This window comes from Nesoenas mayeri, assembly GCF_963082525.1.
Source record: "Nesoenas mayeri genome assembly, chromosome: 1".
Classification (NCBI taxonomy): domain Eukaryota; kingdom Metazoa; phylum Chordata; class Aves; order Columbiformes; family Columbidae; genus Nesoenas; species Nesoenas mayeri.
Window position 1 is genome coordinate 26,614,932 of NC_137541.1, and position 27,878 is coordinate 26,642,809.

Genomic DNA, 27,878 nt, shown 5'->3' on the forward strand with positions numbered 1-27,878 from the left:
GATACTTCTTGTATAGAGCTCTGGATTCTCTTGCTCTTGTCCTGCTGACATTGGTTCAACACATGATTCCACTTGCTTCCTTTTTAAATGGACAGAATAGCTCTTTCTACCTTCAAAAATATATTTTGAAAACTGCAGATGACTTGTATTTATGGAAACGAAGTATGACCATGAAAGCAATCCTGGAGTCTTCAACTCCGTCCTCCTGTAGGGGGTTGCCCAACCCAAAAACTGAAATTCCTTGAATAATGATGATCTCCAAAGATCAGCAGACTCTTTGGAATTTGAAAGATGTAAAGTAGTAGCATCGAGTTAAAAGGATCAATCATCAAACATTAACATCTGAGTATTTATGAGAAATTATCTATAGTTTTTAACAAAAAAAATAGGAGTAAGTTCCATGATAATTAATTATAGTAATTATATATAGTAGGTGAAATAATCAAGCCCTATAGTTCATGAATTTCAGAGAGAAGCTGCTAGTAGCTGTCTCGGTGAATTTTCAAGGAGCATAGAGCTAGAAGGGATCCTCTTGGTCTTTTTTTTGAGTAGGTCAAAGGACAATTAATAAGTAGTTAATTCAACTCCTTCACTAGACTTCCCTGCTCAGGTGATCAGAAAACATATTTTTAAGTCCATGGACCAGTTTGTTCTTGTAAATTAATTAAGTTTAAATTCTAAACAGTTTTTTTTCCTAGCTGCTTTCTCCATTAATTTATGGAGGTCTACCTTAGATCCTTTGTTCTCCAAGACTAAAGAAAATCCAGGTTTAAGCCTCTTTCTTAACATATGTTCTCCTTCTACAAACACCCCAGTTCAAATTAATCTTTCCTGTCTGACCAGAAGGTACACGGCATTTTGGATGATGTTTCACAAGGACATTGTACAAAGGCATCGATACTTTCCTACCTATATTAGGTATATCTCGATTAACACATCCTAGGATCATATGCCCTTTCTTCACAGTCATATCTTATAGCCACCCCCTGATCAAGCAGTGGTCAGCCAAGCTTTCCTCCGCCTTAGCCATTTCTAACCAAAGAGTTCCTTATTTACATTTTCTTCTTAGCAGTCCCTAAATTCAAGCCTCCAGTTTGGCTACTGCAATCGATTTTGTATCAGCCATTTGAGGTCACCTAATACCTTTTGGCTCCCAGCATCCTTCATGCTAACATTGCATTTCAGCTTTGTGCCTTTGGCAGACTTCTTCAACACAATTTTTGTCTTTGTTGAGAGCATTAAAAAAAGATTAAAACAAGCTCAGTCACAAATCTAATCTTTGTTGAGTAGCCTCCCTACAGCTTAATACTTACAGCCTAATGACATTTGCTTTCTGTCCAACTCATTAACTAGTTTACAGTTCTTGTAATAATTCTGATCTCCTTCATTTACATAATTTCTGAAACGGAGCCACAGCCAGTGCCTTTCTGAAGACAAAGGAGATCTCTTACATTATTTTTGTCTGGGAAAAAAATCATCAAACACAGGCTGGTCTGATGCAACCCTAATGTCAGCAAACCTGAGTGAATTCACTCTGTAAGCAACTGTGCCTTTGATTACTTCTTCCAATTCATTACTTCTTCCAATTAGTTTCTAAAGTCTCCTGCCATTAGACTGTTTAACAAACTGATGGTGGCATCAATGACTTCCCATTTGCCTTTCTTAACCAAAAGTGACAACCTAGCACTGCCAAGTCCACCTCTAAACCATGTCCCAAGAACCTCATCTACATGGCTCCTAAACCCCTCCAGGGATGGTGACTCCACCACTTCCCTGGGCAGCCTGTTCCAATGCCTGACAACCCTTCCCATGAAGAAATTTTTCCTAATATCGAATCTAAACCTCCCCTGGTGCAACTTGGGGTCATTTCCTCCTATCCTATCACCTGGGAAAAGAGACCAACACCCTTCACACCACAGCCTCCTTTCAGGTAGTTGCAGACAGCGATAAGGTCTCCTCTCAGCCTCCTTTTCTCCAGACTAAACAGACCCAGTTCCCTCAGCCGTTTCTCACCAGACCTGTTCTCCAGAACCTTCATCAGCTCCGTTGCCCTTCTCTGGACTCTCTCCAGTACCTCAATGTCTTTCTTTGACCTTGTTAAACTGCTTTTGTAATTCCTTCTGTAAAGTGATTCTTCTTGATATATTACCATGCTTTCCTCCTTTTCAATCCAGATTAAAATACTGTTATGTCGATTTTCCATGTGGAAGAAAATATATATATATATATGTGAGGAAATACTGGGGTAATTGCTTACATCTCAGTATCTCAAAACACAACTGTGACAGAAGTTTTGAAAAGTGTGCTAATCCCCAGGTCTATCCACTACAATTTCCATTTCAATCCCTCTGCAAGATGGAAAGACATGGTCATCATCATGTTGATATATAAATGCTATATCATTTTGGAGATACAAACAGGGAGACCTTGGATCAGACTGACAATTTTCTTCCTGTCTGTCTTTAGTATATTCGCATAATGAGCAACATGTATTTATTTAAATCAGTGTTCGATGGTACATCTGCTTTCAGAAATCTTAGCTTTCTAGAAATATAATTGTTTATCAAGAGCTTTGTCAAGAGCTGTGAACTTTTGCACAGGCAAGGATTCCCTCTAATTGCCCAAGAGATCCCACCTTTATACACTAGCTAAAATCTGCTATGAAGCCCGCTGGACAAAGAGCCTTCCCTTACAATAGAAAATTTCATATCTGTCCCAGCTCCCCTGACAGATTTATCAGTCACATCACATATGCAGATATTTTAGACAGCTTAATACTTTAAATCAATTCAGAAGGATGCTTTCCTGGTTCTATAATTTGCATTACGATTCACATCTAGGCAGAATGTAGCATAAGTGTCAGTAACATTTTACAAAGATATTCATTCTTCCTTTCACAGGTAGAAATCTTCTGTCATTCATAATGACAGGTATAGTGTAGGTGACAGCAAGTTTCTCATCAGCAACGTGCCTGCTATATTCACATTCTCTAACTAATGCTTTAGAATCAAGGAGTATATTTACTACTTTTATCTAAAAATGTCTCGAGCATAATACACTATTTTTAGCTTTGCCTAATTGTATTTTACTGAGATTTTAATAACATTGCAAATTCTTTAATTTACTTTCTCATTAATATAACTTAAACTCTTTTTAATGTTGGAGGAGAGCTCATAATACAATTATATAATGTATATTTCCAGAAAGTGGAAGACATAATTCTTTTTCAAGTAATCTAATACAATTAATTTCATCAGGCCCTGTGTCCTCTTCTGCTAGAAAGAGAGCGGTTACCCTCTCCAGACCAGACACACACAGTACTCAATGACCATGTCGCAAGCACCTCCTCAAAACCACGCTGTCTGGAAAGCACAGTGTGCAGCTCAGAGGTTGGTCCAATGGCTCATGTTGTAAAAATCCCCTGTGCATTGAAGTCACTGCAAAAACTGGGTCAATGCAGGCGGACCATACAGTTTTACCGAGGTTTCGCATCTTCTGCTGTTACATTTTGGGTGCACTTACAGGACATATACTCCTCTTCCAAACCACAAAAATGAAATATTTAGTCAAACTTGTACTCATTTTTTTTCTCTTTCTCACACTGCTTTGCAGGCAGAAAAGGAAATGTTCTAGCAGGTTTTTCTTGATTCTGTTCCCTTGCAGATGACCAACACCTCACTTTGAGAATCATCATTCTGATGCAGATTTTAGTCAAGTATTTAATCTATTTAAACTCTGGAAATTAACAGTGTTCTCAGTATTCTGCTGACAATAGTAAAAACAGTATTAAGATCATGTCCTTGTTAATAAAAAATACCAATTGAACAGGTGAAATAGAATGGGAAAATAAAAGAATGAAAACCAGCTCCAAAAGCACCATTATTTTTCACAGTCCTAATTTTTTCTTTGGTCCTCCTCTGTACCACATACTATTTTAATTCTTCAGCATCCCTGATATCCAGGGTGGGGCACTGTGAGGTTTTCTAATTGTGGTTTTAATATCTCTTTGGGGGATTCTTTTTATATCTCCTTATATAAGTAATCTTGGCCACAGTAAAAGCATGGCATTTTCTCCTTCCCTGATAAAAAGAACTGTCCTTCTCAGTTATAGTGTTGCTACTGCAGGATATACACCAGTGCAGGAAGAGTTTATAAAGCGGTAGAACAGTCCATTGGGACGAGCCAATGCTTATCTGTGAAAGCAGCACTTACTGGAAAACTTATTTTCTATTTCCTTATGAAGGAAAAAAAATCTAAAATACTACAAGACTGCCTGGAGGGACAAGAAAAAGATCAGAAACCAGCAAAGGGATATTAGCAAAAATGATCAAAGTGAAAAGATAAATCTAGCCTAACTTATAACTTTAAATGAAACAATGGAGAGCTGTCAGAGTGACCACGTATGTTTTAAAAACAAAACAAAACAAAACAAAATCAAAACACCAAGGCAGATAAAGTGTCAGGGCTGTATAGAACAAAATGCTGAAACGATTATGGGGTATTAAAAGACAATGGGGATTTTTCAGTTAAAGCCAAACCAGTCCAACAGAAATTGCTTCAAAGAGAAAATCTGTGTATGTAAAAAAAATCCAACCTACAACTCTGATTTCTTCAATAGGCATGCCAGTGTCACAAAAAGCTTGAGAGGGAGATTGTGTGGAATAAAGTCCGATTTGCCACCTGCCCATCTGTTTGGCCAGTATTTCCTCTGGTACAATTTTTCCTTCTTCACGTGATCCCGATTCCTGTTCTGCCTTCCTGTCACTTTGCACGTATTTATTCCACCAGTGCCCTGTACCTTGCATATCTTGTACGACGACTCAGCACAAGCTTAGTATTATGTACTGATTGCAGCAGCTATGCCTTCAGACATGGGCTTCAACCACTCGCAGAAAACTCCACCTTATATGACAACCAAAGACTATCACCTACAAATGCGCTATATGTTCAGGCATGCTTGTGTGCAGGTTTGCAAGCACAGATGTCACAGCTGCTCAAGGAAGGGCAAAAGTGATGTCACCTAGAGCAGTGCGTGCAGATCTGTAGCTGGAGACACATGGAGATGTGTCAGTTCTAGCCAATCCAATCCTATGGGGAGCTTCAAAATACCCCTTGAGATAAAAACAGAGTATAACCAAATAGAGGATAGATCAGGCACACATGCAAGCCTTTGCAGCACATCAGTAACCAAATAATTGTGAAAGTCTTTAAAGAGGGAAGTGCTAAACCTAGAGAAAACAAAGAGTGGGAAATAATACAAGCTGCATCACCTAGTGAAGCGATTTCGTTATCTTAAAACCATGAAACTGTTCTTATTTGCTTCTTCACAGAGGCAGCTTTTAAATGTCAGGAAAAGTATCCTGCCAGCAACATCTATTAGGTTGTCATCTGGGCTACCTAAAAATTCATGGGACAAGGGTGGGCAGCTATCCACTGTGGAAAGAAGTCCAGAGGATCCACCTACAAACTGATGCACCTTAAAAGGCTGTCATTAACATAGTACAACTGGTGCTTCTGTACAGTAGTTTGTCTTAATATAGAGAAAAGTATTCACAAACATCTAAAGCAACTTGAGACTTTCTTTTCAGGGGAAACAGAGTTAATTCCTTACTGCTACTAACATATGACATTTTAACATCATCGTATTTTAAAAAAGAAGTTTTTCATTAAAACACTAGTGTGTCCAGCACCCTCTGAATTCTACACAGATTGTTAGACCTAAAGTGATCACACTATGCCTTACGAGACTAAGATGGAGTTACAAGAGATTAGATGTTGTAAGAGGTTAATTCCCAGTTTGGGGGCTCTTAAGGATTTCCTTCAGGATGAGGGTTGTTGAATCACGTATTTTAAAAAAATATGTCAAATTGGCAAATATTCTTTCATTGTGACCATTTGTCCCAATTATATTTTTGTCAAACAATTCACTTCAGCTAAATAGGATTAACTGTCTCCAAGATCTGCTGTAAAAGTTGTTTGTTTTCAAATATTGAGATGGTTGGCACGAGAAGCTCATTTAGGGTTCAGAGAGGGTATGACTGGATGCAAGAGAAAAAAATTTTCTCAGAATTATTTTTTTATGTATAAGACTAATGTATGTTGAGACAGGAACTCTGTCTAGAATAAATTCTGGAATCCGTGAAGTGTAAAGAGAGAATTAGCTTACATTTTAAAATAGCATCTAAAACTTTCATCCATTTAAGCTAAGGTATTATGAAAACTGCAAGAACAAACACATCCTTTTATGAGTTTCCTGTCTGCTTCTCATATCTCAACAAATAGGTGATGAATTAACCTTGTAAAATATTCTGTTTTAAAGACAATCCTAACTAATGGACTGACTAAGGGGTAAGCATGTAAAACTCTAAAGCCTTATGTCAGAGGGCGTCTTACACAAAACCAGAAAAAGACCTCCAGGGGAGTCTAGAACAGATTTTTAAATTTTTAAACTATTGATTTTGCATAGAAGGAGCTCAAAAACATCCATCATGATCTGCTGTGCAAAACCCTCAGTCAGACCAAGTAAGGTATGTTACGTAACTTGGTAAGGTATATAATCATAACAAAACAACTCCAAGCCTTTTTTCAAAACTTTTTTCAAGTTTTCTCATCACTGTTACATCTGCAATCTGAATTCTCAAACGCAATTATTCGCTGTTGCCTATTCTAGTCTGGGCAAATTTTGGATCATAGAAAAACTCAGTTTGTGCTGGGCCAAAGCCAGTAGGTTGCTATTAAAGGTATGAGGGGAACTTTTCTGATGCATTTGCCTGATATCCAGCTCTGAAAATAATTCACTGAACATCCATAATCAACAAAATAAGGCAACTCCTTAAAAGAAAGCACAGCACTGTGCATTTTATGCTTACCAAACTATCCACATCTATGCTTGAGTTTACTGCCCACTGCAAGGTTCCCATGATGTTCATAGCTAAAGTAAGAATAATGCCAACTCTACCTGGCCCGTCACCTGTGGAGGGAAAAATACATTTAATTTATATGCTAATAGAAAGCAAATAAACCCAGAAAATTAGCATGAATATTTTAAAATGCATATTCACATTCCCTGCTATTTTTTTTCATGGAGAAAACATGGATTTGTTAACTATACAAAGGACTGAGAGCTTAATCATCAGTTAAACACCTGGCTTTGGCACTGAACTCACTAGAAACCGCAATCTTGCTTTGGCAGAAGAAAAAAATTACAGCTTTGTACTAAAGCTGTAAACAGAATCAGGCCTCTGCAATCTTGATTTCTGTCTCCTTTTTTCCAATATGTATGAATCAGTGAAATGACTCTAATCTAAAACACCACAGCTAACAACTTTAAAATTCAAAATAGTTGCACTGGTTTACATTTTCATTTCTTGGACAAATAGAGGACATGTTTTCCTTACTGTTCCACAAATGTACAGATACAAATTCCTTTGCTTTAATTGTCTGTTGAAACAAGCAAGGGATATTTTTTTAGATTTCATACAATACAATATAAGCATTTAAACTACCCCACTGGTGATTTTTAATCTCACTATCTGTTAAATGGAATTGAGAATTTAAGCCAAATGCCTTTCTATGATTTCTCCATTTCTCCTACAGCTTTCTTCAACAAACTCCCTCCTGTTTTGCTTATAGACATCTCATTATCAGAGTAGCTATAGAAGTAAACAATAAAAGTAAAGTATTCCTCCTGAAAACTGACAGATTAAGAAAAGGAACTTAGTGTTGTTCCAAGGACCTACTACCTAAAACAGTAAAGTTTACAATAAAATATCTAGAAAAACAATAAGACAAAAACCAGTTTTCCTAAAAAACCTCAAACTACTAAGCACACAAAGTAAAACATAGGAAGAGCAGCAGGGGATACTGTTTCTCTAGGAATTTTAAGGGAACTAAAAGTCTCCTTTATAACAAAAGTACTGTAGGTGCATATTTTTATACAGAAGCATTTGTGCGGTTGGATTTCTTTTTCTAAGAATCAGAAGAGCTCCTTACACAAGAAATAGAGGACAGCATTTCATACACAATACAATATTCGATAAAATGTACACTTTCATATAACTCCTTTGCGACACTGAAGTATGACCAAATGACATTTGGATATTGTTAGAAACAAAACCCTCCTTCATAAAATCAGCAAATTCTTGTTCCTCAGCAACCACAGTATTGAAATTGCATCCAGATCCAACACATGAAGTTCAGTAAACCTTAGGAGAGGGAGAATAATGCCTGAGAAACAAAATACATCCCTAACAAAAGCATGGTGAATTAATAACTGTATTTGAAGTAATTTGTAGCTAAACCTGCTGAGCTCTTCCACAAAACTCAATTATTGCAACATTTTGGGGACATTATTCTCCCGTTCTCTGCTTGTTGGAGCCTGGTTGCACCTAGCCAGCCAGGAGCAGCATTTTGAATACAAGTAAGGTTCTCATTCCTGCACTGGGTTTACTAGATGCGGTGAGCCATTTTTAAGGGGTTTTTGAATGGAATTTGCAAAAGTTCATATTGGAAATGAGGCAGTGGGTTGGTAATTAGAGAACTGAATGACTTTTTCTGCTATGGGTGTGGCTTTAAAAGATCATTACAACTTTGCATGCCTCAGCCATTTGCAAATGAGAGAAACATTAACTTCTGCTTACCAAAAAACTTGGAGTTATACAGATAATAATCAACATCCAAGCTTTTCAGAACACTAATGTGGTTACATAATGTGGTTTAAAACACATGAGATTACTTTTACAGCAGTTACAGTCAAGAAAGTTCTGTCCCTTCAGATACTATTTTCAAATTAATCGCTTAAATGAGTCCTCTGCATCAGATTGCAGATGATAATAATGCAATTTCTGTGTTAATTACATTGTGTTTACTACTATGACACACTTAAATCAGTGACTCCAATGTACGCTAAATTTTGCAACAGCTTATTTCCTCAGAATTTTCTAAAGCTGAGCTGTTAAACAGAAGGAGAAAACTTCCATTTCAGTACTCCAGTAAAGTTCCCGTACCTGTAGTTATGATAGAAATGAATGCCACAGCAACAAAAAAGACAACAAAAATCATTTCTATCCTCATCTGGAACCAGCGCAGCGTTGACAAGTAGAGGAACCAGTTTGCCGTGTGTAGGTTCAGGGCTTTGTGAAATAAGGTCTCAAAATACGGCTGCCGTCCAAAAGCTCTCAGTGTCCACAGCCCTTTCAAGCTTGTAACAAGATGGGTGAATATTGGACTCCGAGCTGTAAAGTGTTTAAATTAGAAATATCATAAACACTCATAAGCAAATACTTTTGATATAACACAAATATACAGCCCTGTGCTCTAACTCACAACAGTGTAACTATTGTCAGTGTTTAATTTACATAAGTTGTTGGAGTACATGACTGAAGTAATCCTAGCACAGGATATACAACAACAATCTTTGCATGAATGAGTTGAAATTCCATTCAGTGTATTGCCAGGAAGGGATCACACTAATTCTTCATAGTTAGCATACTACTTGGAGAAGTTCCTGGCCCGCTGTAAGATGCCACAAGAGAAAGGCAGCTCCTCTCCAGCCAAAATTAATTCCTGCAATTCTGATAACTCCATCAAGTGAAGTTTTTTTTAGCACTGAATACTTCAGTGCTCTGGATTCAACTGTACTGATGTGGTAATTTTAAAAAGATCTTGCTTTACATAAAAAGTGTTGAGCTAATGTTGGATCCCAAATGCTGGATCTCTGTGCACATCAAAGAAATTTAGATTTAGATCTAAGGGACTTCAGAATTACACTTAAGTAAAAGGGAGGATGATCATCAGTGTTTAAGATTCAGGGTGGATTTGCTGAGGATCTGCCAGTTTGTTGTAAGCCAAGCCACTGTGCCTGATTTGCAAACCCACACTTCAGAATGAGGTTTTCCATTTTATTGGGAACTTGTTCGTTTCTTAACAGGGGGAAGTGAAGGAAATTTAGTCAAATAACTTTTTCAGAAATAAGAATTCTTTGCAATCAAGATAGAGCCTTTCTAAATTTTTCTTATCAAGAAACTCATAGGGCATTTACAAAGCCTGACCACAACTTTTCAAGTTACATTAACTCTCAAGAAAACTGTATGTCAGGACTTCATTTGTTTTCAGCTGCAGTGATGATAAAGCCCAGCTTTAAAAAGATCTTCTCCATTGCCCTTTGGCAGCAGAGCACTCAGTATGGGCTGGATCAGTAACAGCACTGGCTTTAAGGAGGTATGTGTTCTGCTCTCAGAGACAATGGTATCTTGCAAGAGAAAAGGCAAAGAAGAGTGAGAGGGTGAATCACTTCTCAATTGACTTGTTGTGGATTCAGAAGTCTACCAATTTTGCTGCTCCTACCTTCAGATTCCAGTTGTTTCAGCTGCTGAGAAGTGTGGAGGAAGTATGCCCTTAACACAATAAAGGCTGCTATCACAGGCACTGATGCCAGGAAGATGTAGGGTTGTAATATTGAGACTACTGTTATAGCGCCAATCACAATCAGTATTAACTGTAGAATGAAAGAAAAATACTATTGATATAGTAAACGTGTCATTTTATAGACTAGAGATTGGTAATGAATCTTCTTCCCATGGCAACTACGTATTGTTTCAACAAACATAAAGTGCCAACATAAGTAGGATTTGCAGCTGAGAACAAAACTCCATGAAAAGATCATGAATAACTGAGACCAGATCCATAACCTGTTGGCATGAGCTGCTATCTTTTCTAATAGATGGAAGAAGTGTTTTCTATAGTACAAACAGTATTGCAGGCCTCTAAATTGTGAAGCCACCCAAAACCAATGGCAGCCAGGCACTCACTCTCCAGTTAAAACTGTAAGGACAACACTTGGAAAATCTGCAGCCACCTCCCAAACCTAATGGTGCTGCCCCGCTTCTTGTCTGGACTAGGTGTGCCTCACTGCCAGGGCTTGAGTGCCAGTCTCCTCCAGGTTCTGGGCCAAGCTGTTTTTCTGAGGCTCAGAAAAAGTGGGAAGTCGTACATCATTGCTTGCTCACAGGACTGTAACCCACATATGAAACTAGCACTATTACTTGTCCTGATGAGAAGACAGGAAATAAGTTGTAAGAGGACTTGCAGTATGAAAAATTAGCAGTTTCGGAAGAAAAGAGATGTTTTAATGTAACAGATGACATAATAGGACCAAAATCATTCCAGAATTAATCTGTTTAATCCACCATAGACACCTAAGATTCTTATAAGACCTCCTCCTCAGTAGCTCCAGACAGGTTTAGTTAAATCAGGCCTTGAACTTTACTCTAGAAGCACCTCAAGCACTTATACTGTTTTTGTCTCATACCTAAATCTAATGAAAATTAAGTATATCAGTGTACACAGAATAGCAAAGCTCTGCTTTGTATCAGTGTTACGTTTTGCACTAAACAAAAAACTACTTCAAACTGCAAACTTAACAGCCTAAAGCAACTGAAAATGGACAATTTGGACAAAATTATGAACATTACATTGAAACATCACTGCAAGTGACCAGTCAGCAAAGAAATAGATGGAAAGCAAAACTAATTTCACATTAGGAAAAACCTGCAGTTGGCACTTTTGCTACTACATCCACAGAAATTCAAGGAAGAATTTAAATTCCCACTAATCCAAGTCAGAGGTCTTTCATGAACACGTAAGCATGTGCCAAATTTCCTACCATTTGTTTTAATCAGAAATCTGAGGAGTGCAACAGCAGCATCAAAGTTCACAAAGAATCCTATACCAGCTGAACTAAAATATTTCTTTCACTGTTTTCCTTCTTTCTCTTAAAAGCTTGATGACACGGGGTTATGCTTGTGCAGGCTGTGTAGTACTGGCCAGTAGCAATGCAAGAATGGATTTGTGTTTATTTCGAACTGCAGAATTTAGTACCTCTTGTATCTCTAATTGTTAGGATGTGAATAGATTGTTCAACTGATATTGAGCCAAGTTACACAGCTCTCATATTACTTGAGATTTCACAGTCATATAGTGACTGCTTTAATTCCTGTTTTCATAATTTACTCAAATTTTGCAAAGGCCACCATGCTGCCACATTGTTTGCACTGCTGGTCCAACAGTTATTTCACTAAAAAGTTAAATATGAAAATTTATGCTATCTCATAAACTCCAAACACAAAATAAGTATAAATTCAAGCAGCAGATGACACCTCTGAAAAGGCAGTAGCAAAAAGCAACACACAAGCCAGACACATTGGCATATGCTCAGGGAATGGCAGCGGAGGGCTCATGCACTCCAGTTAAGAACGACCGCGCTGTGCTACAGTGTCCCCAGCTGCTGAGCTTTCAGGCCTAACGGATGAGAGGCAACGGGTACAAGTTGAAATGCACAAAATTCCATTTAAACATAAGAAAAAGAATTTTTATTGTCAGGATGGTCAAACACTGGAACAGGTTGCTCAGAGAAGTTGTGGAGTTTCTGCCCTTGGAGATATCCAAAATCCAACATGGCCCTGAGCAACCTGCTCCAGCTGATCCTGCTTTGAGCAGAGAGGCTGGAGAGGTCCTGCGCCCTGGATCCAGGGTCCCTTCCAACTTCAGCCATTCTGTGACTTTGCAATAATCAGCAGAGGAGGAGAAAGCAACTTCTCTGAACCCATAAAGGAATCTCACTGTTCATTAGCAGAGTCTATGGAACTGTGAAGCTGCCAAACAAGTCTGAATCTAAGGAGGATCAGAAGAAATGCCTTATGGAGGCAACACTGGTAAAAAGCATTCAACATAGCAGTTAGGATCAATAATCTTCACCAAAAGAACCTGGAAAGACAGGGCAGCTTATCATGCATGCTCAGGAGCTTCTGCAGATAAGACTGAGGACACAAAGGTGAACCTATGGGACATTAGAGTGTAGGTACCCTCTGAAAGGCATCAGAACAGTAAAGGCAAATCTCGGGACTTTCCCTGTCCTTGAAAACATGAAAAAATACTCAGTTTCTTGCAGAGAGTTTGAAAAATAGAGATAGACTAGCTAAAATAATTTTGGAATAACATCCCTGTGGCAGATGTAAAATACCAGAAGCAAAAGGGCCACACCAGATAAGACAGTAGTGAATCCTGATCGCACCAAAGATGACATCAATCATTCAAAGATGGTCTCAATGTCCATCTTTACTCATTCAGTAAATCTTTGTGATGTCAGCAGGACATGAAGTAGAGCTGTAATGTCCCTGAACCACTTCATGTGGAGCTGCACTGGCCTCTTTAAAGTCATGAGTCAAAGTTATCCATTACTAAAACAAAAATATAGGAAAGGGACTCAGCTCTGATGAGACCATCATGTTGGTAGGCTTTGTAATGCAGAGCAAACTCACAGATGAAGACAGGCAATCTGCGCAGAGCCTGCATATCTCTCAAATAAAAGTGGAGAGGAACAGGGGGACCAGGGAAGCTTTTGCTTTCATTTTGCAAATGTTCTGGGAACCAGCTTTGTCTGAGGAAAAGCTAGTGTTGCAGCATTAGTGGTGGGATGCTAATGAGGAGTACTGGGATCCACACAGATCCACAAAGTCTCAGAACAGGTAGGATGGGGAGCAAACAAAAGCATCCTTCAGAAACACTGGAACTGCCTATATCTCTGTATTTCTTTAATGTTCTCTCGAGTGTGGATGAATTGGGAGGCCACCAAAATTCAAGATGTTGCAATGCACGGAGCTTCCCAGGAGGTATGCTGGAAACAAGCCTTTCCATCAAAAAAATAAAAAGTCTGCAATATCACAACTCTTAGGGATGTAAAATTCCTCCAAGGAGTATAGTCATCTAAAGCTCTCCTCCATCACCAATAGTTATCCAGTGCCTGATGAACTCAGTTTAAATCTCAGAGACTCAGGGGAAGCCACGAAGATGCAAAGGATAAGAGACAAAATTAGGCAGTCAGAATTGTGAAGACTAGAGCCGCCCAACTGAAGAGCTGAAAGCACATAATCATGGGTCAAACTGTCCAATAAGGCAGGACTGGAAGAGTTTCCCCAAAAGACAAAAGAACAGAAAAAAACAAGAACATATTCAACAAAAGAGAAGAAGGGGTGATGCTAGCAACCGGTAACAGAAGAGGCTAAGGAGGTAAAGTCATGAAAATGACTGAATGAAATCCAAGGACAGAATGAAAAAAATATAAATCTTGAGAAAAGATAACTGAAAGAAACTAAGGAATCCTCTTTACACCTTTGAAGTTGAATATTGGCAGCAGCAGGGATACTTGTAGCAGTCTGCGGGGCAAAAATCTTTCTGAGCCTGAGTACTTAAAGGGGTTTGCACAAACAGTGGAGGTACACATATAAGCAAAAGCTCAAAAAAAGAAACAATGAAGTTGACTTACAAGATAAGCAGCTATGTAAACATATACAGACTGAAAAAAAAAAAAAGGAAGAGGGATTTAAATTCACTTGTTATTATTCTTATTAATATAATTTATCTTGCATGATGTACAACTAAAACTTTACAATGCTATAAGACAGCAAAATTTAGAACTTTTATTGTTCAAACCTGAATGAAGTCAAATACTGTAAGTGGAAGTAAGTCATCCAGCACTGCCGTGTCTTTTGCAAATCTGTTAAGCATACCACCTATGGATTAAGAGAAGAAAAAAAGGAGTCAAACATTTGAATACCACAAAAATCCTACATTTATTACCTTAAGAAAAAGTACAACTTTTTCTGAATACAAAATATTAAGGATAAGCACATGATTTTTTCTAGCACAAGCAATTCCACTACAGTTTAGTGGAGCTACAGTTTCTTTCCCCAGGGAGGAATTTGGCTCCACAGCTTCTGTTTCAGCTCAGAAAAAAAACAAGAGAATGTAATAAAAACAAAGAAATATAATTAAACAGGACAGAAACAGAAGCACAAAGAATAAGGTCTGTACCCTTATGCAGCAAGCTCTGCTTATACACAGATAATTTACACATCAGCATTTGTATGAGTTTGTATACCAGTTTCTTAGCTTCTGAACAGAATTTCTGTATTAATCACAAGATAACAACAGAATATAATGGGAAAATGAAGGAGAAACACTATGTTGCATCATCATTTACCAATGTCTGCTGTAATCTGGTACACACCAGTAAGAAGGGGATGGGAATGGGAATTTCAGGTACAGCGGGAGGTTGAACTTGTTGCCCCAGTTTTATAACAAATTTTGTAACAATTCCAGAGCCAAATTTGAATATGCATACCATTATTCACACCAACTGATGTTTTATGCCATTTTACTAGGACTACTCGTTAAATAAAGTACCATTTATCATTCACACCTGACTCCTTGTCACCACATAGCTGACAATCTGTTTTCTATTGCAGTTTTAGACAAAGTCTATTCATTAGAAGTTATTCTGATTTTATTGCCTCAAACGGTTAACAGTTAATTTTCTCTAACTTACAAGATGATATTTCAGAATCAGAATTGACAGCTGAAATAAGTCACACTTAAAATGTAGCCAATGTTCATTAAAAGATTTGGAAATTACTTTATGTGGCAAACTTTTCACATTCAGCTTATCTGAAAACGTAAATGGAAAGCAACAGTAACCTTTAACAGAACGAAAACTATTTAATTGAAATAAAACCCATACATGAGACATTCAGTTCCCATCTCAGTTACCTGCTTTCCAAGAGTTGAATGCTGACATAGGTGCATGAAGAACTGCATGCACCATCTTTTGATGAAGAGTTTTAGACACTGTTATAAGCGTATGCACAAGGGGCAAACCTCTGAAGATTCCCATGGCAAGCAAAGTATCTGCCACTCCCACATAGATATAAACGATGTAGTAGCTGCTGTTGTCAGTGACAATCACAGGAGGTCTGTCAGAGGTACTGTTTTCTGATTGTGTTGCATTTGCTTGCAAAGCTGCCCTGTACGATGGAAATTAAAAATAAATGCATTACTGGAATTTGAAGTTTTTTCTCTACTAAACAAATAGTAATGCAATGTTCATTTGTTTTAAAACTATGTTAATGGTTAGTTTTATATATTTTCAGTCATTTTTTAAATTATCCTGTATATATGAAATATAAATTATTAACTAATCCACATTGCACTAAGGCAAAGGTACTCTGCTTGTGTTCAGGGGTCAAAGCAATAAATGACCTATTAATCTCCTCAGATACCTTTGGTGATTCAGGTGCCTACCAGCATTTGTAGCAATTTCTGAACTAGTTGCAATTATGCAATGAAGGGATTTTACCAAGCCAGAAATTAAGCCATTGGTATGTAACTACAACCCCTCCAAGAGTTTTCTCCAAACTGCTGTGTAAATGCACTGCTTTGGTAGTCTCTTGCAAATCTACACCCAGTTTAATCACTGGCAAAACTAGCCTAATCGAGAAAAACACATTCGCTTATTTTAACCATAAAAAAACAGTTTGTGTTGAAAAAAGTGAATTACTATGGAAGTAAAATGCTTCAGGTGTATTATAAAAATCAAAGGCCTTAGTGACCTATTGTAAGAGAGCATCAACATAAATCCCTCCTCCTCCAGATCAGACTTAAGTCACCATATGCTTTCTGTTACATACTCAAACACACAGACTTAGCACCACAGGACTGAAACAGAGATCAAAAGTATTAACCCAGGAAAAGCCACACTGCTGCTCAGTGTGTTTTAACCTTTGTCTGCCTGACCCTGCAACTTTTGGTGAGTTTTCACAGGTGAGCAGAGGAAATTGTACAAGTGAGGTCTTACAGAAATTGCTCCCTTAAAATGTTCCTAGGCAAACCCCTCACCTGGCACCTCTGAAAGACAGCGGTGAAGTACAGTGTACTCAGGATAATCAAGTCCATGAGTGAGCTGACAAAGGAAAGGTCTTGTGAGCACTGATATGCGCTCAATAGCAAGGCACAAAACGCTGGACTGTTAGCACTTAAAGAAGTACCAGCTTAAGATACACCTACATGAGCTATTTAGACCATCAATCTATGATCCATTTTACTGAATATAAGTGAATGCCTATCCATATAGAATTCTGGGAGAATTTATTCATTATTTATAGCAAAAATCCATGTAAAGGAGACCCCAATTTCTCAATAAGTGATCAACATTACTTACATTTTAAGAAACCATAACCCAGCAAGAGAAACAGCTACCTGTGATCAAAGAAAACAGAGTCACTTTTTTGTTTTGTCACGTTATGTACTTTTCCTTACTTATCTTCTTCCACGGACTTTATAATTGTTTGTAGAGATAGCATTATATTAATAAATGGATGGAAGTCAATCTTCCCTGAAGCAAAAACCTTGTCATATCTGCTCCTTTTTCCACAGAAACCATTTAGTGCATCCCACCAGGAAAGCTACATTTAGACTTGTATTACAATCAGGCTCTCAAGTGCCTAAATATTCTTTTATTGTTTTTTACCACACTATTAACAAAGGCTTGCTAATGCATTCCTAATGATAAGGAACATTCACTGTATGCTTTAACGTATTTTAAGTTTTAAAGATTTCTTGATGGGCCTAAAAGAGTCTCTCAGTATCTTCAAAGGCAGCTATTCAAATCAGAATGTCAAACATTTAACACTGCTATTTTTGCACTGTTGTTCTTGCTAGCTGATATCGACCTTTGATAAATCTATTTATCTGATATTGCTTGGCTGCTAGCTTTACATACTTCTCCACATAATCTATTTTAATGATTTTAAATGTGGAATTAAACCCTTTTTCATTGTGAGATGCTTCCTCTGTAACACATTTTTCTTGTCTGTCCACTAAGACACTGGAGACGTTCATCTAGCCAATCACATTTCAGTCTGCTCTATTTCTGCCAATGATCTTTTTGCCAAGGGTCTGAACATACTTCCTAGCACCCTCTTCCCATACATGTTTATGGCACTGGTATGGGGAATGCTTTACTATAATAGCTCAGCACATAATTAAAGTCTTCTCCTTGGGATCCACTAACTTTTGCAGGTCTTCTAGCCCATTAATTTATCAACAGGCTTTTACTTAAGCAGTAGTCATGCTGGGAAGTTTAACCTAGATGGACACATTCTTTGTCACAAGATTTGTTCTACAATTAGAAGATGAGTGTTTTGAATTATTTAAAAAAGTTTTAGTCTAATTTAAAACCAAAAAATTGTAATCAAGATTAGAAATGTATGCTGAATATATGCGGATAAATCTGATATATCTCAAAGTTAACATTTCCTGTTCCACTACAACTCACAATCGTCTTTGCTGTTGTAGGTTTACACAGACATTTGCCGCTACCAACTACATGATAAGAACAGCTACACATCTAAATACCATCTTGCTTCTGTAGGTGGTTTAAACAAGATCTGAGCTCCAGGCTTTATTCCTGGTCCAAAAGAACTAATTTAAATCACTCGCAACATAACATTAGTGTAAATTCAGGATACCATAAATCGTATTCTTCTTCAGGCTCGATAACACTAGAAGTTTGAATGCCACCACAGAACTGCTAAAAACCTTTCACTGACACAGTCAGCCAGAAACTAGTCCTATATTCTTACTGGATTCTTCTTTCAGTTAATGTTGAAAATGCCACAAGAAATTGGTATCATATTTTATAACCTGACATATAAATACAGTCTCATTCATCTCCCAGTCTTCTCTCCTAAACATGTTCCTTCCCTCAGAAAAAAACCACTTGATTTAGACTATTAAATGTAAAAGAAGACACTATGAAATGCTGTATGTGTGCTTAAAGTCTTTCCTAATTTGGGAGACAAGAGACAAAAAGCAGGCAAACTCTGTTACGAGAAAAATAGTCAAGACTTGTAGGATCAGGCAGGCGTTCTTCAGCACTTTTTCCGATGAGTACGTTTTCCACCGTACTTGAAAAAAGTCTTCTCTGCATGCTGCAGGAACACTTCATCCATCTTTCAATGTCGTCACAGGAATTCAGCTCTCTACCCTACTCACCACTCTTCTTTCACTAGGAGCAAAACTACTAACTCATTTTTGACAGCAGTTCTTCAGAATGTATGTATATGCTCATCACAAAAATTCTAGTAATTATTGTTGTTAACCCCTCAAAGCTCTGCGAAAATATCTTCTAGTGCAAAATGGAAGATTATTCACCTGTGAACAAAAGACCTGTAGAGACCAAAAATTCTTATTTATGGTACCACGCAGCAGAAAATAACCAAGATAACTGGAGAAGGTGGGTCTTCTGCTGCTGTTCCCTCATTACTATCTCTGGCGAGAAATGCTCATCTAAACAGTACAAAAGTCATTGTAATATCATTTAACAGCAGTTGCCAATAAGCAATCCATACATGAGCTAACGTCTCGATGCTTTATCCATTTCTTCTTCTGTGACAAACAACACAGTTTGAACAAACATTTGAACATAACATCAAGCACAAATTTTCTTACCTCAACTAAGAAGACAATCAAACACAAAATTAGAACAAAAATCAAGTTTCTGTGGATGGTAATGTATCTGAAATAGGTATTCCATGTGGTAACAGTACCCATGCTTTCAGCATCATCAGTAAAGCATTCCTGTCAAAGAATTGATAAGACCATAGTCAGAATGATAATAACATCTATAGATGTGAATTTCTGACACATGAATGCTGTCATTCTTTCTGCTAACTCACTCCAAATAATTGAACTGCAGCATTCAAATTGGTTGACAATGACTGGAGAGGAGCATGTTGCCTTGTTGAGTCCTCTTTGGTATAACAACACCGTTTAGAGATGATTTTAAATTTTCAGACAACAATGAAAGAAACAACTAGGATTTGTCCAGCACTACTAGAAGACCAGAAATCGTTAGTCAATAGCTATTCTTTTTCAATGATTTCTCAGATTATTATTGTGCTGATAGAGTAAATTTGTAAATAATCTGAGGGCCTGTTTGGTTGTTGTTTTTTGGTGGTGGTGGGCTTTATTTGTTTTCTTTCTTTGTTGGTTTTGTTTGTTTGCTTGCTTGTTTGTTTGTTTTTCTGCTGAGATCAACAAAGCAAAAGGAAAAAGAGCATTGCTTCAGTAATTTATGAGTTTAAGTATTTCTTGCAGATTTTTTTCCACCTAGGAAACTACTGTAGAATATTTTCTGTGAAAATCAGCTGTCAGTTTTGAAAATAAAAGGAGTTCATCATGACCACTTAATAGTTATTAGAAAAAAGGAATTTTGGTCCAGTTCTTGGTACAAAACCCAACCATAATCGCAAAATTCCCAGCACATCCACAAAAAAAAGAATGAAATCCAGCTTACTCCTCTGGTCATTAACTGTATCAGAACATAAGCGCTAAGCAGTCTGATAAATTTGCCAAATTTGACCCAATTCCAGTACTTCAAATGTATTTTTTTCCATGAGCTTTAATGTTTCAAATGTCTGTTTTACATAAATGTTTTAAAACAATGTTTGTCCATGTTATGGTTTCAAATTTAATTTTAGCATAAGTAATCTTAAAGGTAGATTAAAGTGCAGAAGATTAAAATTCTGTACTGAAATTCTCTAAAAATAGCAAAGACTACAAAAAAATCAGTCAAAATTAATGATTCAATGATTTCAAGATAATATTTGAGTTTAAAAAAAAAAATCAGAGATATTCCAAAAAGATATTCCACAGAGAAGTACTGCATGAAGGGTTACAAAACCAGGTACAGAAATATATAAGGAGTATATTGCACTAAACTATCACCATATCAAAAAACAAGATGAGTGAAAATTAACACACACCTTCAAATCCTCTTCATTTATTTCATCAGTAATGTCCAAGACACTGTCTCGAGACAAGCGCCTGGTGTAGATATCGATTTCAGAAGACAGGTTTGTCTGAGGCACCATTGACATCTTCCGAAATGTTGTACTTCCCTTTTTGGGAAAGTTTGGTCCGTAGTTCACAGAGGTGCCCGTCATCAGGTCTAACACAGATTGCCTCCTCCGAGCTTGCAGCAGATGGTCATTGTGTAGCATTTTTGTCCGAAGCAGCCCCACATCTCCCTGTTCCAAGTCAGGTACCAGCGAGAGCCTCCTTTCTGGGGGGTCATTGTGGCCATCTTCTATGCCATGGACCTGCATCCCATTCCTCTGCACTACTGAGAACTTCCTACTTGCATTAAGGGGGTTAATAATTATGGAGCTCTTCCTTTTGTCATTAAAATCTGATGTCTGTCTAAAAGATTGCTTCTTTATTTCATTTCGCGATCCCATGCCTTCTCCTTCAAAGGAAAATCGTCGGAGAGTCTCAGTTAGAATTGAATTTCTTCTCTCTGCACTGAACTGATCAAAAGAATCAAAACCCATCAGCTCTGAGCTGAAGTCTGGCCGTTGACCCTGAAGTTCAGAAAACGTTCCATAGAAATAGCAGCTCCCCTCATGTAAAATTAATATTTTGTCAGCAATCTTTAAATGTTCCAGTTTTGAAGTAACCAAGATCCTAGTTTTATTTGCCATCAACTTGCACACACAGCTATAAAAGATGAAAGTGTTAAAAATTAGATTTTTTTCTTCATGATTAAAAGTTGGTTTTATACCTTTCACTTTCAATCTCTTTGCTTTTACCTGCCCTCTCCCAGTATAATCTGTCTTGGGTGCTCCCTCAAACTACAAAGGAATGTGGTAAGGCTGAGCTGTGTAAAGGGTGGGTACTTTATTGGAAGGATAAAAAAAAAGGGGGGGAACATTTAATCATTTTCACATCAATCCAAAAAGCAGAGTTCAACATGAAAATGAAATATTTCTTTTCATCTTGGGGTTACTTAGATCTTTCGCTACCAAACTTAAAAGTATTAGCTCGATTTCAAAACTTCAAACTCATGGTGACGGAGAAGGTCATGGATGGCCGTGTGTGTTCTTACTGTTTTGAGCTACACCACCATGACAAGACAAAAGTCTCTTTCCTTGGTCAACCTGCTGCCAATCTCTTGGTCAGTGGGCACTTTCAGGTGACCCATCTTTCAGTGATTAGAAAAACAAGACAAAATATTGCCTTTTGTAAAAATTTATAAAGCAGGTGAGTGTTTTAAAATGAAACCCTTTCTGGTACACAGACACACCAGATACAAAGCCGTGCACTTTGGGAGTAACAGTTTATAGCAGGTTCAATGCCTTGAGATGCAAGGCGGAGCAGTAATGCTCACACCTGGCCCAGGCTTGTCCCCAGAGCAGTACGCTGTCTTACTGCTAACACAAAATACTCATACGAATCCTTAAAAATAAACATCCTCAAAAGGTATAATTTTGACCACTTCAGTATCTTTGTACTGTTATTACATTTCTGATCTTGGCTTTATGGTGTGCTGCTCGGTGGGCTTCTTACATACATCTATCAAAGCATACAGTACCTTTCAAATATCTCTTTTTCTGTAAAAATATCTAAATGTCCAAAAGGAGAATCCAGGAGATACAAATCAGCATCTTTGTACACCGCTCTGAACAGAGAAAATGGAAATGACATTAACTTTCGCAAGTCTTATACATTTACATAAACATAATTTTAAAATAATGCCTTTACAGTTTTGTCTCAAAAACTTGCAATAAATCAGCTTTTCTACAGCACAAATATGGACCTGGAGTTCAATGTTAAATGTGCTTAGAAAACCTTTGAATAAAGCCTTTCCTTGCTCAAGACCGCATTACAAACTAACTCGGTTTTCCATTAATTTCTTTGCAATCAAAGGAAGCTGCTTCTTGCACAAGTTAATCTAAAGATCTGTTTATGGCCTGAATCTGACAGTCCCCATTGGTGTACAATTACTATTTAAATGGGAATTTAGTACTTACTGTAACATCTACTGCTGCCTGAGAGAATATTACATATATGTAAATAAGTGTGTGAAAAGCCTTAGGTCTCAGCACGTAGTTTTAGAAGTCCTTTGAAATAACTGGTGAGCAAAGACCAGTGTATTAGCAATCCACAAACTTGCAAATATTATCTGAAATGGGACTGTACAATATTTTGAGTTCACGTCATGAAAAACTTCTTAGCATTAGGACCTTAAGCTGTGCATGCCTGGACATGGCTCACTGAGACCTGAACCTGGTAAGAGGGGTGTTTTTTAAATCCATTTCAATCGAATTTCAAAAAGGTCCCTCTGTGAGTACGCAAATCATGATGTGATATGAATCAGGGTATTATTAGTACAGAAAATTTGGAGAGATGCATTTCAGTACTGTTTAAAGTGCTGTAAACACGAGTTTTAAAGTCATTATGTTAAACAATGGGAAAATATTTAACCACCAGCTGAAAAAGCCCTCAATAATAGTATACTATGTTAATAAACCAAGCAACTTCATTGAAAAATTCTCTGTCATGACGGATTTCAGTGACCATACATTATGATGTAGTGGCTGCACAACAACAAAAAGTTTATAGTGTTCCTGGCTCTTTCATCAGCAAAAGGTTTGTAGGTTTTTTCTTGGAATAATGGTAATTGCTGTAATTTGTATGTTGGACTTAGTAGCTGGACGTGATTGGCTTTAGGGTACCAGACCAGTGGGCCAGCTCAAATGCAGGGCTTTTCTCCTTGGTCCTTTCTTTCCCTTTCTTGTAGCTGCAGGCACTGACAGTGCCCTGTAAGAAAGACAGACTCAGGTAACCTCCATCTGCTTTCTCATGACAGCTGGTTGATGGCACTTCCAGCAGGGATTCTCAATTCCCATGACCTTGCACAGAGTACACCAGACACCTGTATGCAGCCAGTTCAAGCAAATGTCATCCAGCTTATAGTCAGTGCAGATGGGCACAACCCAGAGCTGTAATCCTAAATTTTCTCCTCTAGTTTTCTCAGAGCTTCATCTGCAACCTACACCTCAACATCTGCAACCCATACCTCAGCCTTGCTTGATGCTGAGCTTAGGCTGGAGCCCAAATAAAATGTAAGGCAGAAACAGCCGCTGTCTTTGGAACGTTTAAAATTTAAAAATAATAATTATACAGCTGACAATAAATACATTATATCAGTTCTGTGACCCTCCAGTAAGTGAGCTGTGAGCATCTGAAAAGTGACAGATATGATTATTCCAAGGATCTGGCAAATACTTCAAGTAAATATTGCATTTCAAATGAAAATTTAAGTGGGTTTTGTTGGTTGGGGTGTTTTTGCTTTGAAAGCTTTGCCTGCTTCTCTCCTCCTCTCTTAACTTACCACATAAAACAGAACCATCCATATGCCTCTGCCTTCTCACAAATCCACTAGAAAAATCCCCACAGAAAGCCTCTCTATTTTAATGAACCCATCTCTTAGCCTCACACAGACACACACATTTTTCATGGGATGCCAGTGTAGATCACCATTATGTGATTTTACTTCTGCCCAGCATTTCTGAGCATGGGAACCAGAACAATTTGCACTAGACACAGAAATAAATGGGGCCATTTACACAGCAGAGCTGTCATTACTGGATTTCTGATGATAGCTACGCGATTTCACTGAAACACATATCTGATTTGTAAGACAAAAACACCTATGTTATTGTTCTGTAGACCTTCAAAATTATTACTAACATTGGAAGGTCAAACATAAAAGGTCAGACCATTACTCATAGTTACTGACTAGCCGTTGCTTTCCACGTTTTCTTTTTGCAAAGGAAAAAGACCAAAACTACAAGCAACGCTTTTTGAAAAATGGCATTTTTCTTCGTTTTTGTTACCTGCACACAGGGAGTATGTCATTAATCAATATATAAAGTACATCATAGATATGTTATAGCGGGAAAGATCCTGGAATATTTCTTATTTGCATCTTTGTATGGGCTTCTTCGGTACTAAGAAAGCTGCACTTATAGGTCTGAATCTTTAAAGAGCATCTTGTGTCAGGGAGGGAAAGATTCATCTTCAGCTAAGCCATAGCATGCGTCTGGCATCAGATTTTTAAAATACAATAGATAAAATACACAGATGTATCACAAACACAATTGCATAGCAAAACTCAGATTTCTGATAGTAAAATGAAGTTCCTGATATATCTGGAGGATATTTATTTAGCAGGACTTGATCCACATGTATTTAAGTGCTTAGTCATAATACTTTCCTTACACATGAAACAGGACACAACTTAGAGAGCAAAATATGCACCTTGCTAGTGAGATTCGTGCTCGCTGGCCTCCACTCAGAATGATTCCCCCTTCGCCCAGCACTGTATAATCCTTGTCTGGGAACTTGGAAATGTCCTGTTAAAAATTTTTTAAGGATCAGACATGTAATTTCCATACCCAAGAAACTCAAGTTACAGACTGTATGGAAGCACAGTGTACAACAGGTTAGACAGAAGTTGTAAAATATATATATATCCCACAAAGGTTATTTTGTTTCATTTGTTTATGTATTCAGAAATGGCGATAAAAATTCTATCTCAGAGAGCAATCAGGAGCTGCAAAATCTCAAGAACAAATATTTGTCTGAATTGCTAGATCTCCATAAAAGCAAGGAATGCACTTTGATACAATATCAATCCAAGACATTAATCGCTCAAGTTTTCTGTCAAATAGCAATGATAAATACATTTGCCACTGAAGTTACAGAAAGTAAGAAGCAAATTCTGGATCTGAGCTCTTCAAATCTCAGATGAATTTATACTTCACACAGGTTCAATTAAAAAGCCTTTCACAAAATTCCAAGCCAGGAATGCCAGGAATGCTCAAGGTTTCCAAAAGGTTTGGGAGACAAGTTCCACTGCTTGATCTGTAAGTTACTTACAACTCATGACTGTGCTAAAAATGAATCTTTAGTCAGCAATAAAAACAGAAAATACCATTTCACTCTTGTGTGAGACAGAGAAAAGAGAAAAGGACATCCTTCTGCAGTGGCAGAGACGGCCAGAAGTTTTCTTGAGAGGAGTATTTAGCACTAAAACTAAGTATGCACGTGAACCACAATAATTCATGGAAGTGAAGACACGGAGAACGGCTTGTGTGCCTAAAGGATGTCTAGTTTTTCTACTTTTACAGTTGCTCTAATAAAATTATTAATTCTGCCTTCAAGCCTTAGCTGGCCTATGTCCTTAAGCCAACATACGGACACCACTACCACTGTGGTGGTGCTGGTAGCTTCAGGGGACTTTTCCCAGATGGCTGGATGACCTCCCTGTGCCCCAGGGAGCCTCATTTTCCACCAGGTATGACTCCAGGCCAATTTGCCATGGCCCGAGCTGGAAACCCTGAGTGTCCCAGAATCTCCCTGTGCTTGCACTCCCTGCTCAGCAGCACCAGACCGTCATTCTCACTGCCTCTGCACAACCTCTCGCTCCCAAGGCAGCGATCCCCCACAGCCAAGGAAGCTGACCGAGGTATCTGATACCAAACAAAATTTTCTCCAGTGTTTCCATGCTTTACAAAGATTTTCCTTTTAGTGCAACTTCTGGGGGAAAAAAAGTGCCATGCAAAATGCCTGAGACAGGGAGATTCTGGGAGCAGGCTCTAGGCAGTGCTCTGGAAGAGGCAGCCTGTTTTGGGGTCTCTCTCCCCCAGACAGCCGAGGGACACACAGGCACTCCGCTATATGCACACACTCTGCAGCACCCACAGAAACCCTGCAGCTTCTGGGAAAATGACTGGAAGACACATGAAGCACTTCCAGAGCAATACGACCTCAGATTCTAAGTTGAGCTGCTCTCTACAAGTTCACATTTCATACCAAGTCAGATATAATCCAATTTTGGTCACCCCTGCGGTGATTTTGATGGTTAATCACTCGCTGTTGGGCAGGCTTTTGGCATTCCAAGCCGCTGAGGTTTTGCAGAATAAATAAATAAATAAATAGAAAATCTTCCAGAGAAATGTTTCCTTCTTCCTCCCCTATAAATTGCCCTGACCTCAGGAACAGAGTGAACAATGCTGGTCAGCCCTGGATCGGTGACAGATGAAGGGTCCAGCCACTCAAGGACTAGAAATTGGCTGCCTGATCTGTCAGGAAATGAGAGATTCTCCCAACTCTTTAATTTGATAATAGCATTTACTTCCTGACTTAGAGGATTCTGACCTTAAAATCAAGATGCTCTTATGTATGGAAAATCTATTGCAGGTGATTTTGAAATGCTTCTCATGTTAACTAATTATTTCCCTCTTGGAAAAGGAGAGCCACACAAGCAAATCCCTGGTACTAACACAACAGCTCAGGTATTTGCAGAAAAAAGGATGTGAAAAACAGTGCCAGCAATATTTTTAAAGGAAGATTTTCAGAACATCACAAAATTGCCTTCCTATAGGTCATGAAGTATTTAGAGAGAACATGTGAAATACTGGCATAAAAGCTTTTCTAGCATTTATTTGAGATTACTTGTTCAGATCACTTGTGGTTTCACTATGCATGTGGGAGTCATGTTATTCATATGTAAGTTTGGCATTTACCCAGTATCTTCACAGAAATGTTGGGATTTGCGTGCTTAAGTATCTAGATATCAAAGCAGATTTCAACTGTTTCCCATTTCTACCAGTACTGCTGTAATGGTGGCAGTGTCATTGCTGTTTCCTGATTCTGCTACTTCTTCCAAAAAAGCCCAGGTGAAGAACTGTGCCCAGCGTGTCTCACTTTGCAAATAGGGTAAAATCCTAGCCCTACTGAAATTAATTTCAGGGCTCCCATTGTTTTAAATGGTGGTAGGATTTCATCAGATATATTTCTTTGCAGGTGTGTCAACATGGAATTTTAATCAGACTTTTAATGAGTTCCCCTTCTGCTCTCTTCTACCCTTCACCTCAGGATAATACATGGCATGGAACAGACAAAGAACTTTTCAGGCTGTAATTATAATAATTAAAAATGTTTTGTAATTTCTTTCAAAGGCGTAAACAGAGAGATGGAGTCCAATAGACACACAATGCTACTTTTTGGAACAAGCACTACCTATTGTAAAAAAGTACATAGGGCTGGTCCAAATACATCCTTGCTGTCATTTTATGCAGGAAGTGAAATCAAGCCAGGGACAAACCTAATGTAATGATGCTGAACGGCACAAACCC

The 27,878-nt window shown here is 38.0% G+C and overlaps 1 protein-coding gene across 2 annotated transcripts in view; it reads right to left on the reverse strand.

Moving 5' to 3' along the window:
• The window catches only part of CFTR (CF transmembrane conductance regulator), a gene marked incomplete at both ends in the record, with an annotated part of 84,059 nt that overhangs the window by 15,808 nt on the left and 40,373 nt on the right, over positions 1 to 27,878 (reverse strand). The window contains 10 exons of one of the 2 annotated variants that reach the window (XM_080350238.1): positions 6,870 to 6,970; positions 9,006 to 9,233; positions 10,345 to 10,495; positions 14,488 to 14,567; positions 15,604 to 15,857; positions 17,051 to 17,088; positions 19,342 to 19,470; positions 20,658 to 21,390; positions 22,265 to 22,351; positions 24,997 to 25,091. In XM_080350238.1, the coding sequence (XP_080206364.1) occupies positions 6,870 to 6,970; positions 9,006 to 9,233; positions 10,345 to 10,495; positions 14,488 to 14,567; positions 15,604 to 15,857; positions 17,051 to 17,088; positions 19,342 to 19,470; positions 20,658 to 21,390; positions 22,265 to 22,351; positions 24,997 to 25,091 (1,896 nt within the window). Of the gene's footprint in view, positions 1 to 6,869; positions 6,971 to 9,005; positions 9,234 to 10,344; positions 10,496 to 14,487; positions 14,568 to 15,603; positions 15,858 to 17,050; positions 17,089 to 19,294; positions 19,471 to 20,657; positions 21,391 to 22,264; positions 22,352 to 24,996; positions 25,092 to 27,878 lie in introns of both variants that reach the window. The other variant, XM_080350237.1, reaches the window with a different exon arrangement.